The following is a 14,086-nucleotide window of genomic DNA, read 5'->3' on the forward strand; positions in this document are numbered from 1 at the left end:
TAAACTTTGGCTGTTGTGATTGCTGATATGATTTACAATAGTTGGAGTATGTATGTTGAACCAAGCTCATATCACTTGTTACTGTTATTAGCATCATTGAAAAGAGATATATGGTGTTTAAGGCAACTCCTGGGCAATTCCTCTGCATAGTACTGTTTTGTAGGACCTTACACAGTGGTGCCCATTATTTTTGCCCCCTAAAGACAGCTCTGAACAACATTTTACCTTTAAGGGTACACTTAAATGAATACAGCTAGGATTTAGCTCTGGTAGAGGTGTTCATACTGCAGAATCATTGTTTGAGCAGCACACATTAATGTAAGTGAATCCTACATTCTACTCCATTTGGGAGCCCTTGGATTCAGCTAAAAGATTATCTTCTTTATAGCATTTAGAAGTAAAGGTCAAATAACATGTCTTCTTGCACATTGTGTGTCTGTATTGAATTAAAATGAATCTTCCAAGTAGTGTTACAATTCTTGCTAGTTAAAATGTCTCCTCCTTGAACAACAAACATAATCATTGAAGTTCAGCCTTTTCAGGCTGATAAATCTCTATAACCTTTGGCCAGTTACTGAAGAATTGACCATATAACGGTGGAAGTCTTTGATGTTCTTTGCAATAGGATGCCCTGAATAAAATGAAATACTTTTATTCAGGTTTTAATCCTAGGTACAGGGAATAATATCACTGCATGACCAACATCATGACCAACATCAGGCCATAGCCATTAGTGTAGCACAATGACACAACATACATTCTTGAACTAGCTTAAAAAATGCTTCATGAGAATTTTCTCTTTTTTCAGGGGGAACCCTGCACTTCCTGTCCAACATTGTCTCCTGGCATGGCATCCATACAGAACATACCAAAGGGACTGAAGGGAGAACCTGGGGAGCCTGGAGTTGGACTGATTGGACTACCAGTAAGTTATTTTGGCACCATCATAAGAATTGTCTTTGAACAGACTACTTATATATAAGTATTGTGTCTCAAGCAAAATATGAAACTAAATTTGTGTATTATATCCTTCCACTGCCCATACACACACTGACTACAGGGCAAGAAAGGGGGAGGACTGATCACTAAGCAGCAAACATTTTCTTTAGATTATGATTTACAGCAAAACACCTCAGCCTCTTTACAAAAACAGAGGGGCTAATTAATAAACGTGAAGCATAAGGTGTGTTTAATGGAAAAAAAACATGCACAGGTATTTAATTTCTCTTTGTAAAACAAAAGAAATCAAGGTCTTTTCTAGGTTAAATGGCAAATCCAGACTGACAGCCCTTTTTTTGCTCATATAAAAAGGTAAAGGCACAAAGTTATTAAATAAGAAGACTTACTCAGTGTTTAAGGAAACAGAGTAACACAGGGATATGACACATGGTATCCCATGTCTATACCGGGCCTTTGTAATAAATCAATTCTTTTTTAAACAGGGAAAAATCGGGGTACCTGGATTGTCTGGGTCCAAAGGAGAAAAGGTGAAGTCTTTGATTAATTTAATTTGTAATAAATAAACAGTTCTGCAGTATTCCTCTGGTGTCTCTCAAAATGTTTGTAGAATTCTTCAGATATTCATATGCTAGTATGATTTCTGTCTCACTGGCCATCAATGCATAGCTATGGCCCATTTAGTGCCCATTTGTGTATCAATGACTTAAATACAGCCACATATGCATAACTATGGACAACTCAATACAGGTAGCAAATCATAGAGTATTAATGGCACAGTATTACTATTGGATATGTTCTACTCGCCTATTCAATCCAGAACCACATTCATGTGTCATTTAACAAAACAAGAGGCTTATATTTCCATCTTTAACTCCCTCAGTACAGAAAATAGGGTGATAATGTCTAATATTTGTTTGTATTTCCAGGGGGATTTTGGGCCTCAAGGACCACCAGGGACACCAGTGAGTATGGACATGTGTTAAATGTCCTTTATGGACATACAATCAGGTTCCATATCATTTGGTGACCTTGTCAGTTTGCGATACTGATTATTGGATACTCAGAGGGTCCAACATGTGACTTGAATGGGTTTTCCCTTCCACAGGGCTTGCCAGGACAGCTAGGGGGAACTGGACAAGCTGGAACTAAAGGAGAAAAGGTTAGCTCCAGTTTGCTAAGAGTGGTGACTGATATAATTGTTTTAATTATTGAACCTGTGCCTTTGTTCTCTACAGGGCGAGTCCTGCACTATGTGTCCAACCTTCCCAGCTGAAGTATCAAAACCAGATACTGTCATTGCTATTCCTGGACCCCCCGGACAAAAGGGAGAAACAGGAGAAACAGGAAATGGACTACCAGGAAAAAATGTAAGTACCTCGGCAGATAAGAAACAAGTGGCACCCACAGATGAAGGTTGCAAAGCTTACAATCAGGATGAAGCCTATGTTTTTACCAGTGTATAATTGTTATTGATAAAAAAATATCAACAGTTACATTTGAGTTCAAACCCTACATTAATGGGCAGATTTACTAAAGAGCAACAACCGTTATTACAAAAACTCTGATGAGCCCTTATAAACCTCAGGTATGAGTATAAATACTAAAATCAGTGCCAATTTATTTAGGCCAAACTGTTTTTTTTATATAAATATGGCAGTTGGTTAAAACTCTTCCCAGTGTCACAGAAATGTTAGAACTGAGCATAGAAGCATCCAAACACTAACACTTTTCACCATAAGTTACATTTTTTGTCATTCTGTCTGGCTAGCTGTCTGGAGAGAAGAGCAGGGGGCACTTCTGTAACACTTTCATGAGTATTAGTAGCTTTAAAAACTGCAAATATGAAAACAAAAAGAAAGAAAAATAATTCATGTCAATTGCAAAGGGTTTAGAAAAGCACTTTGGGCAATTTTACATTATGTTATGGGAGGGGCTTATGTCCCCTATAAATATAAATAATTTGTGTTGAAGCTAGGTAAATGATTTTTTATATATTTCTTGTTTCACCATGAAGAGATCTAATAGCAAAGAATGACTGAATATAACAAGATAAAGTGGCTTTTGTGTACATTTCAGAAGTGAAAGTTAGTCTACTGAATTCTTTTTATAACATTACATTAACAACAGGACATGGCATACTATTTTTATTACTTTTTGCTAACAATTGCCTTGGTGCCCTTTTATATTTGGAGAGACAATTGCCTTATCTAGATCCAGTACATTAGAAAAGACTTTCTTGCTCTTTTAGTGGCCACTATTCTTTTTTCCTTTATAATTGTATGCAATCTTGTAGTTTGGAATTCCCTTTACCACTTATGTATGTGTACCACTCAACTTAAAGGACCACAACACGTTGATAGTAATGATAGTAATGTACATTCCATTGCTTGGAATTTACTTATAAAATCTGACATATACATTTGTGTATTGTCTTCAGGGTAAACAAGGAGAACCTGGAACGAAGGGGCAGAAAGTAAGTAACTGCAGGTCCACGACTCTCATATCAATGAGCTTTGCTAAAACAAATGATTGAGTTTTTTTTACTTTGAAGTTGGCATTGCTGCCATAACTCTGTTTTGTTATGATATGATAGGGTGAGACTGGAACAGCAGGGGACCCTGGCATTTCTGGGAGAACAGGTTTACCAGGACTGGCCGGACAACCAGGCATACCAGGATTAACAGGAATCAAGGGGGAGAAGGTGAGATCATTTAACTGCTCTACCCCTTCAGTAAAATGAGCTGTCTTTCAACCTAATAATTACTTACATTACACAAATAAGATTATACAACACTTCTGTAAATGGTAGGAATTTTAAATGACAGAAAAGTTATGTGTATCCATATAATGGCACTAGGCATCACATTTTTATACAGGTAACTTAAACTGGTTAAAAAAAGTGTCTTATTAGAGGTGAAAATACCTTAAGGTGACATGTCAAAGATACCTAACTTGTCACCCTTCATCCATAATTATAATATTATGAGCGATTTTTAAAATCACAATATTATTATTATACTATTGACAGGACATTAAATAATAATTTTAAATAATGTACAACCTATTATAAATCATAGGAATATTAGGTTAATATTAAGTTGCCGAACATTATTGTTATTATTTATTTTCAAATCACAATATTATTATTATTATACTATTGACAGGACATTAAATAATAATATTAAATAATGTACCACCTATTATAAATTATAGGAATATTAGGTTAATATTAAGTTGCCAAACATTATTATTATTTATTATTATTATTAACATTTATTTATATAGCGCCAGCATATTTCGCAGTTTATACAACTAAATCACATTAATTACATACATAGAACATATGGAGTTACATACATCACAACCAATGCCAGTGCAAACGGTGAGGAAGGCTCTGTGCAAAGGAGCTTACAATCTAAAGGGAAGGGAATAAGACACATGTGGGAGTGGGCAAGACCAGAATTGAGTGGGTGAGAGATGTGGTATTGTATTTGGTAGTTAAGCAGAGTGAGGGTAGTGCATTTTTAGAGATCTTTAATTTAAATTTTATTCTGAAAGGTAGCGGAAGCCAGTGTAGGGATTGGCAGAGTGGCATGGCAGAGGAGGAGCGGTTGCTGAGGTTTATGAGCCTTGCGGCAGTGTTCATAATGGACTGGAGAGGTGAAAGTCTCTGGAGTGGAAGGCCAATTAAAAGAGAGTTACAGTAGTCTATACGTTATATGACGAGAGAGTGAATAAGAATTTTTGCAGCATCTTGGGTGATAAATGATTGTATTTTACCAGCTTAACCTCCCTTCTCTGGACTCTCTCTAATTCAATAATGTTCCATTTGAGCACTGGAGACCAAAACTGTACAGCATATTCTAGATGGGGCCTTACCAATGCCCTGTACTGAGGAAGAATAATGCTCTCCTCCTTCGAATCTATGCCCCTTTTAATACAGCTCATTACCCTGTTGGCCTTGAAGCTGCTGTCTGGCATGGCTTGCTACAGCCAAGTTTATTATCTACAAGGACTCCAAGGTCCTTTTCCATTATGGATTTGCCTAGTGCAGTCCCATTAAGAGTATAAGTGGCTATACCTCTGCCTTCCTCTTCCATCGTTATTTCATGTCCCTTGTACTGTCTAAGCTGTACCCAGGCCTGGACTGGCAATCTGTGGGTTCTGGCAAATGCCAGAGGGGCTGCTGCATGGTTCCATAGAAAGTTACCATAAAGTGGGCTGTTAAGGGGCTGTTTGGGCCTCTGTGTACTTGAAATGGCAAGGCCTATTTTGACTCCCAGTCCAGGCATGGCTGTACCCATAAATACATTGTATATACTGCACATTCATATTTGAGTTTTGCAGAGATATGACCAAATGGAGATGTATAATGATCCATATATTGTACGTTCAACACTTTCTGTTAGAGGGACATGTGCCAGCTTCTGGCTCAAGATTTCTTAACCCATTAACATGGAGAATAGATGCTAGGAGTTGTCATTCTTACATATGGTGGGCTGTCATTTGTGTATCACTGACTATGAAATGGAAAGATCTCGATGCTTTACAAGATGTTGGGAATGCTTATGCATAACCCTGTTTATAAACTCTCCAGAACTTGTTACAGTCATATGATGGCATGATTGGATTTGCCATTGCCTATAATTACCTTTTATGACCAAAATTGCACTATAAAAGGATATACTGTTCTCCTGTAATATTATTTCTCTTGGAAACAGGGAGATGCCTGTGACTCATGTCCCATGATCGGTGGAGGAGATTCTAATGTTCTCGGGATTCCTGGAAGACCTGGGGAAAAAGGAGAACAAGGGCCTCCAGGGAAAGGACAGCCAGGAAAACCAGTGAGATGGATTCTGTGCTTGTTTTTTTTCTCCCTCCATAGCCGGTACTAGGTATAGTCAACTGCCAATTTTTTGTTCTTAGGGTCAGTCAGGGCTTCCTGGAATTCAGGGACTACAAGGAATTAAAGGTGCACAGGTGAGTGATTGGGGGGCATGAGTTGAAATAAATAACTCATGGAAATAAGTAAATGATCCAATTAAACCTTGAAGGAAAAACCTTGGTTCCTTAGACATCCCTGGAACTATCTAATAATTCTAAAACAAGCTAATATGTCTTTTGTATTTATCTGACAGTTTAATAAGGGGAAACATTGTTACTTCTTGCTTATTATACATGTTATTCTATTGGTTTTGTCAGGGGGAGCCAGGACCACCAGGAGAAGGGAAAAGAGGTCCACAGGCAAGTATTGCAAAATAAACATTAAATATTCACTTTGCTGCTGTTAAGTAACCCTTGACAAACAATGACTGCTCACAATTTGCACATGGTTAGTAAAGTAGCTGGACTGTGTCTACCAAATTTCAGACAAATAAACAGCATTATTACACAAAAATGTACACCTTCTACCCATTCCTGAGTGAAATAAACACCTGTAATATATAAAAGACTTTCATTGCAGCCAACTTTAAAAAGTCTTACTTTTCTCTTTGTTTGCCAGGGAGAACCTGGGGAACGTGGTTTGCCTGGGAAAACAGTGAGTGTATCTATTACCTAATACACACTCAGCGGAAAGACCAAATGCTTTGCATGTCCTGTATATCTTCTTTTACCTAATTAAGGCATGGTATTCCTACACAGTAAATAGGTCATAGACATTGAGCTGTTATTCTAAACACTTATTTTACTATCTTATTTTACAGGGGGCACCAGGACCTCTAGGGTCCCCTGGCTTTGTTGGATCCAAAGGTGAAAAGGTAAGTTTAAGCAAAGTAAATATATTTCAGATTCAGGTGAACTACAAAACAAAGAGAGCTAGGACTGATTTTCTAAAGGAGAGCTCAGTACAAGCTCACTAAAATACTTTCACAACAGCCGTCTGGTGGTTTACTCAGTAGTCTTATGGCAAAAGCCAGGGTGGCTGTTCAGTGCTTAGACGTGAACATTAGTGACAGGTGAAAGTTTCTAGAAACTTCTAGAAACAAAGCACTGGTGAAGTCTTGCTAGGACTGTGTTGCACAGTGATCTGTATACCCTTGGGTAGAACATCATGCAAATCTTGCATATGGGATACTGCTAAGAAACAAGACCAAAGTTGTGTCCTCATTCCACAAGGAACCACTTACTTGTGACCCCTACTTGCTAGTGGGGTAGGGTGTCAAGATTAAACCCTCACTCTTAATTATAGGGTGTAGGTTCATTATTCTATATTAAAGGGGATATAATACTATCCTATTGCACTCTACAAAGCAAGTGGCTCAAATGAAATTTTAGTTAAAGAAGGGAATCTTTTCCCTTCCAGTGTTACATCAGTAATTCTGTTGTTAGGTAACACTCAAACAAAAAAAAAGTTGCTTGCTGTTTAGTAGGGCTTTGTACACTGGTGACATCTACTAATGCAATGTAAATTAACTGACACCAATATAAAATTAATGTATCTAAACTACTCAGCAGAATTAGCGGTACAGTTTTGGGGCAAGGTTAAATGTGCCCTTTATTGTCATGATTAATGGCTATTATGATGAAATGGAAATGTGCATTATGTGGAATGTCAGTGAAGGAATAATGAAATAAGTAAGGAGTATTGGGGAGCACCTCCCATCAAATAGAAAACAGCCAATTGTGTGCAAGGTCAAATAATTAAACCAATATAGAAAAGAAAAAGAATAAAGGAATAATGAAAGACAGACACAAGTAGCATAAAGTTCCAAATTATTTATGCGACAGAAGCTGCTGCAAGACAGTGATGATACCTGATTCTTTCATAGGGAAACACTGGACAAAGAGGGGCTCCAGGAGAACCTGGAAATCCTGGAATAGGTGCCATGGGACCACTGGTGAGTTTAGTTTATTAATACATTACACTGTTTTCCTCACATTTGTAATATCACATGCATTTACATTCAGATGGAGTAAACATAATGTAATGGCTCACCGTGTACCACACTGTTTCTTAATTGAAATGGAGAAAATGTAAAGTTTGGTTATACCTTTTATTGTCTAACTGAAAAACTAAAAATTGCACTCAGGCCACTACATCAGGCAAAATACAAATGAAAACTTTAAAGGCACATCATATATACTGAAAAAGGGGTTATGGGCAATACATTAGAGAGTTGCAGATAGACAGAGATAACTTGTAGAGATAATTAAAGCAATTAGGGTGGGTTGTAAATAGTTCAGGGGTCTGGATTCAGTCAGATCACACAGTGTGAACCAGAATAGTGTAAGTTTAACAAAACTGTGCACAATTAGGAATGGGACAAGTAAAAAGTGAAGATACAAGGTAAGGGTCCATTGGGTAGGATAACGTTTGGATCCAGAACTTATCCACTTCACAAGTCCAAACCAGACTGTAACAAATAAAGCACAAATAGGAATTATGACCTGTAATCTAACAGCATATATGATGTGCCTTTCCAGTTTTCATTTGCATTTTGCCTGATAAAGGGGCCTCTGCGAAAGCTTGCAATTTTTACTTATTCAGTTAGCCAATAAAAGTTATCACCAAACTTTACATTTTTTTCAATGGCTAACACGGTACATCTTTTAATTTGAATGGATCAGTAGCACACCATTTTCAACTAAAATGAATGCTGAGACTTTGAGCTGAGGTGTGTTGTGAGAACCAATAGCTGGATTTGACTACAGTATATTATTTTCTTCTACATTTCACATTGGATGTAGAATATGTTGTTTACTACCTTTTCTCCCATTCTGTTGTAGGTATGCTACAATATCGATTTCAATCTCAATCTCAATGTAGAGGGTGTAATTTTTACTTGCTCAGATCTTTATCTTAAGATATGGATTTGTCCCTAGCAGGCAACACTAATATTTTACTATACTAGATTTGTATTATGTCATTGGACTGTTATAAGATTTACCCAATATTTATTCCATTGTTGTACTGGATTTTCAGAAACACATCTTTGATTCAATTAGAGCTACAGTAGCAAAAAAGATGTATATGCGCAAAGCCAGGGCCGCCATTAGAAATCACGGGGCCCCGTACAACAAAATTTTTGGGGCCCCCTGGGCCCCGCCCACACTGACGACCAAGCTCCACCCCATATCCCGCCCACTCCACATCGCAGTTAAAAGACCACACAGACATCAGCGCTAAAAAAGTAACCCCCCCACACACAAGTTGTAAAAAGCTATTGATGGTCAGGGCCCCCTTATAAAAAATTGGGGCCCCAAAAAAAAAATATTTTTTTTTTTTTTTTTTAAAAACATTGGTGGCAGGGGCCCCCTTATAAGTTAAAAACAAATTGGGGCCCCAAAAAAAAAATTTTTTTTTTGAAAATAAACTGGTGGCAAGGGCCCCCTTACAAGTTAAAAAAATTTGGGGCCACCAAAAAGAAAATACATTTTTTTAAAAAAAAACAAAAAAAAACAATGGTGGCAAGGGGCCCCTTATGAGTTAAAAAAAAAATTGGGGCCCCAAAAAAAAAGTTTTAAAAAAAAGATTGGTGGCAGGGGCCTATAGAATATTAAAATAATACATTGGTGGCCAGGGGATTAAAAAAAAAAAAACACAAACTGGTGTTCAGTAGGATTGAACTCATGGCTTCAGTACTTCAACTTTGCCTCCTTTCGTGACTTCGGGTCTTTTCACCGCTTCAGGACTTCAATTTCGGCTGTTTTCGTGACTTCGGGTCTTTTCGGCGCTTCGTGACTTCGGGTTTTTCCGTGACTTCGGGTCTTTTCGGCGCATCGGCTTCGGCTTTTCGGCACTTCCGCATTCGGCACGCAAGAGGCAAGACGTACGGCTCGGGCGCTCGTAAGGGGGGCCCAGATCTTCAAAAAATGCAGCGCTGCCGGGCCCCCCTTCATGCCCGGGCCCGGTACGCTTGTCCCCCCTGTCCCCCCCTGATGGCGGCCCTGCGCAAAGCATCTGAAATTGAGGCTACCCTCTAAAGTTGGCCATACAAGCACAGATATTATTATCCTATATGTTAAACTGTACGTTGAACAAATGATTAGGGCAGATATCATTGTGCCACGGATATTAGTCACTTCTGTATTTGGACAGGTTTGGAAATTGTATGGTGGCGCAAATGAAAATCTGACTGCTGCATGGCTTCTCTGATGATAAATTTTTCCTATGATTGGTCATATGTGCAAGATAGCAGTCTTCATACTAATGATTTATTTTTTTATATACTGAACGATTAACATTACTAAAGTCTGGCATAAAACAATATCTTTTACATGTGTGGCCAGCTTTAGGGTTATTTCCCAGTTTCAGGTGTTTTGAGCATATACATCTTTTTTTTTTTTTTGCTAATGTAGCTTTAACTGAATCCTAGATTTATTTCTGACAGTAAAGTACATTATCAATAGCACATGCCAATGAAAAAGATAACAAAGGGTAAATTAGGAGAGAAATACCAGTAGGTTGGAAAGTAATAGTAAATACTTGCAGAAGTTATGATAAGCCAAAGAGTGAGGAATACAAGCAAGGGACTGCAAAAAGCACAGGAAGCTGCAGAAACACAGAGAACCATAGTGTCCTCTTTCTATCTGGCTGCAAATTCACATTTGTGCAAGGTACTACAGAAGTAAACAAGATCTAGTATATTATAAGTATCATTTTAATTGGTGTAGAATTAAAATATACCTCTAAGGTATAATCAGTGATTCTACAACAAAACAGGCTATAAACATAGTCCGTAAGGAAATTTTACAAAATAAATAGTGTGCATAGAACAGACTGAATCACATTTCATCAAAGAAGGATGCTGAACAGCATCCATATTTCCAATCTGAATATTACTAGATGAATTAATTAAAAATCCATATTACTTTAGTTTGTACATGGCATTATATATTCTGGATACATTCACACTTGTACAGGATAAATAAATCAGTTACTTACAGTAAAGAAATGTAGCATGGGTAATATTCTCTTTGATAGTCTGTTGTTTACAACTTAATCACCTCTACTCTGCACATATTCTCAAGAAAGATCAGACTTTCAGGAGCCCAGATAACTGCAGATCCTGATGCTGAATGGCACAGTTCAATATATGGGTTTGATTATTAATGATAATTGGGCTTGCAGGTTTAGTGCTGTATTACGAGTGTCTCCATGAATGTATTTTCTAACTGCATTACTAAGGATTGAATTATATAACAATTGTCTTCCTGGAGCTCTCTGGAGAAATGTACAATTTGGCATCAGTGCAAAATAATGATAGTTATTTTAGCAATTGCCTTTGCTGTTTCATTTATATTCTGTTAGTATGTCTTGTAAGTAGGATTGTTTTTGTATTTCTGTTTTCTTTTAATAATGGTACAAAGCAAAAATACTAAAACAAACTCTTTTATTGGACTAAGCAGTGATATTGCTTCTCCCCTATAATATTAGTACTAATATATAATAAAGATATTAATTATATGTATTATTATTTATTATAACAACACATATTTATAAAGCTCCAACATATTCCCCAGTGCTGTACAACAATCCAATCCTGCTACTAATACTGAAAAGAGGATGTTGTGCATTAGTTCTATATTGTGCCTTAATATACCTTCCAAAGTTTAGTGAAACCAAAATAGATTTGGGCAAATGTAATTAAATGACGCACCAGGGCTCACATTAAATTAGACTAACTATATTCAGCAAACTATGAATTGATTGGCATAGAATAAACTGAAATATAATCACATCATTTCTAATGAATACATCTGTGGATCCAGTTGTTCTGTCGGTCAAAAGATATGAACCTCAGAATGACCTATGATGGCATTGCAAAGAACAATATACCCCCTATACAGTATTTATTTCAATATATTAAAATATAGAATTTTCTGTTTGATGAGATAATCACAGATCAAATTAATGCTTTAAACAACTTGAAGCAAACTATACTCACAATTCATTCATACAAGATGATGTTAACAATTTAACAATTCTCCTCATTAAAGATTCAGTAAGCCCCAAGGCTTGAAATATATTAAGTTACCCAACATGGCACTCATTGGTGTTGATTCCTCCAATGTGAAGGTAGCTTCAAAATGTAGTGCAACAGTGTTCCTGTCTCTATAGCAATCGAAACTAATTACCATTGCGCCATCTATTGGTGCATCAGTTAAATATCATCTCTGCCCATATCAAATATAATTCAACCCTAGCAATAAGCGAGGATGTTGGGGTCTACAGCTGGTAGTTCTGGTAGGCCTTTAGTGTGGATAATGAATATACCTCATTATGGGTTTACACAAAATTTGATTGCTTGGATCATTTCTGGTGCTACCTCCTTTCCTTTCTTAGAATGTCTAGGTTTGAGAAAAATAAATGCAGCTTCTTATTCTTTACTTAACTCTTAATCAGTTAGTTAATCAGTGGGATAACTTGCAGCTGGGGTTGGTACAGATTAAGTGGAGATTAATAAAAAAAAAACCCCTCTCTAACCTCTAAATGCCCAGTGCTAAATGTTTAAAGGCAATCTTAATTTTAATATAATAATATTAAGGGACGCACTTTTTCTATGCAGACTGCTATATTTTACCAGTTTTAAGTATCATTTACATATAAATAATGTAAACTCTTCTAGGGACGTGAAGGACCTTCAGGTCATCCAGGATCCCCTGGACTTGATGGTGTACAGGTAAGATGTTCTTATGCTCACTTTTATCACTGTACTCTCCACACCCCTTATTTTCTTTAAAATAATCATAATTTGTCAATCACACACAGGCTCTGTGTCATTTGTGTATTTGCATTACATTTTCTAATTTCCTTGCAGCCCAATGTTATAAAAACACAGATCAAAAGCAAAACAGCAAAAAATTTGTTTTTCAAAAAAATAAGATATCAAGCATGTGAGGTGCAAATAACTCAAGGGTACTACCACAACAAGAAACCTAAAACTCAATATAGCATATGATGGGTTTGCACACTCTAAATAATAACACTCTAAATAATACAATACAAACAAAGGGTGGTATAAAGTGAATTTATTTTATATAGTTTTATAGCAACAAAATGATAAACCAATATCTTATCCAAGAAAATCTGTACACAATATTACTGACAAATATATATACCGTATATACTCGAGCATAAGCCGACCCGAGTATAAGCCGAGGTACCTAATTTTAACTACGAAAACTGGGAAAATGTATTGACTCGAGTATAAGCCTAGACACAACTACAGCCCTGTCTCCCAGCAGCGCACATTCCGCCAAAGCTACCCCCCCAGCGATCAACCGGACTTCTTTGAAAAGTTGATGGTGACAGAGAATTGCCAAACGGATTACTGTGTGCATTGTCCCACTGTCCCACTACCATGTGCAGAGGTGTGATACTGCAGTCTCTCCCCAAGCGAACTGTTGGTATAGGAATGATTAAAAGTGACTGCAATCTCAGCTACTGCCCGCTGACTCTAGTATAAGCCGAGGTAGACTTTTTCAGCACATTTTGGATGCTGAAAAACTCGGCTTATACTTGAGTAAGTTCAAGGCAATTTGCCAATTTTGTAAGTTCAAGGCAAAAAGAGAAACAAACCACAAGGAACAGATACACTTTGCCAAAGATGAGAATACCCCATTGTTTCGGGCACTATAGCCTTTGTCAAGTGGGACTACCTTTTGTTTGCATATTATTTAGAGTGTGCAAACTCATCATATGCTATATTGAAAAATCCTTTATAAACCTCATCAATAATGGAATCTTTATAGTGTTTGCCAGCAGTTTGCACAGACATCTCTCTACACTTCCATTTTCTATTTAACCTCTCCACTCCACAGTCTGCATCATTACTTTTGATTATTCTGGTATCTCTCTTTACACTGCAACCTAGCTTCTTTCTAAACACACAATTTTCTTCAAATATCTTATTGCTTCACTTATGTTATATCTTTTTTTTTTATTTTAGGGTGATAAAGGAGAAAAGGTGAGTATGTTTGTGTTTCTATATAATAGTACAATTATATATAAACTGTCTGAATAGGAAACAAACTTTACTCTGACTTTAGTGATCGTGAGCTTGTGCTCTATTTCCAGGGAGATGCTGGAGTGTGTTCTTGCCCACCATGGATGGATCCAGAAATTTTTGGAAGACCTGTAAGTTTTCTCCTTTTTACTAGTATACATGATGCCTTTTTATCT

At 37.0% G+C, this 14,086-nt stretch overlaps 1 protein-coding gene across 5 annotated transcripts in view; it reads left to right on the forward strand.

Annotated features, from left to right (window-relative positions):
* LOC108709583 (collagen alpha-1(XVI) chain) overlaps nucleotides 1–14,086 on the forward strand; it is an 83,897-nt gene that overhangs the window by 46,809 nt on the left and 23,002 nt on the right. For all 5 annotated transcript variants that reach the window (XM_041584023.1, XM_041584025.1, XM_018249568.2 and 2 more), the window contains 16 exons: nucleotides 809–925; nucleotides 1,443–1,487; nucleotides 1,887–1,922; nucleotides 2,066–2,119; nucleotides 2,196–2,327; nucleotides 3,398–3,433; nucleotides 3,554–3,661; nucleotides 5,682–5,804; nucleotides 5,887–5,940; nucleotides 6,163–6,204; nucleotides 6,464–6,499; nucleotides 6,666–6,719; nucleotides 7,731–7,799; nucleotides 12,531–12,584; nucleotides 13,854–13,871; nucleotides 13,982–14,041. In XM_041584023.1, coding sequence (XP_041439957.1) covers nucleotides 809–925; nucleotides 1,443–1,487; nucleotides 1,887–1,922; nucleotides 2,066–2,119; nucleotides 2,196–2,327; nucleotides 3,398–3,433; nucleotides 3,554–3,661; nucleotides 5,682–5,804; nucleotides 5,887–5,940; nucleotides 6,163–6,204; nucleotides 6,464–6,499; nucleotides 6,666–6,719; nucleotides 7,731–7,799; nucleotides 12,531–12,584; nucleotides 13,854–13,871; nucleotides 13,982–14,041 — 1,038 coding nt within the window. The remainder of the gene's footprint in view (nucleotides 1–808; nucleotides 926–1,442; nucleotides 1,488–1,886; nucleotides 1,923–2,065; nucleotides 2,120–2,195; nucleotides 2,328–3,397; nucleotides 3,434–3,553; nucleotides 3,662–5,681; nucleotides 5,805–5,886; nucleotides 5,941–6,162; nucleotides 6,205–6,463; nucleotides 6,500–6,665; nucleotides 6,720–7,730; nucleotides 7,800–12,530; nucleotides 12,585–13,853; nucleotides 13,872–13,981; nucleotides 14,042–14,086) is intronic.

This window comes from Xenopus laevis, chromosome 2S, assembly GCF_017654675.1.
Source record: "Xenopus laevis strain J_2021 chromosome 2S, Xenopus_laevis_v10.1, whole genome shotgun sequence".
In the NCBI taxonomy this organism is placed as follows: domain Eukaryota; kingdom Metazoa; phylum Chordata; class Amphibia; order Anura; family Pipidae; genus Xenopus; species Xenopus laevis.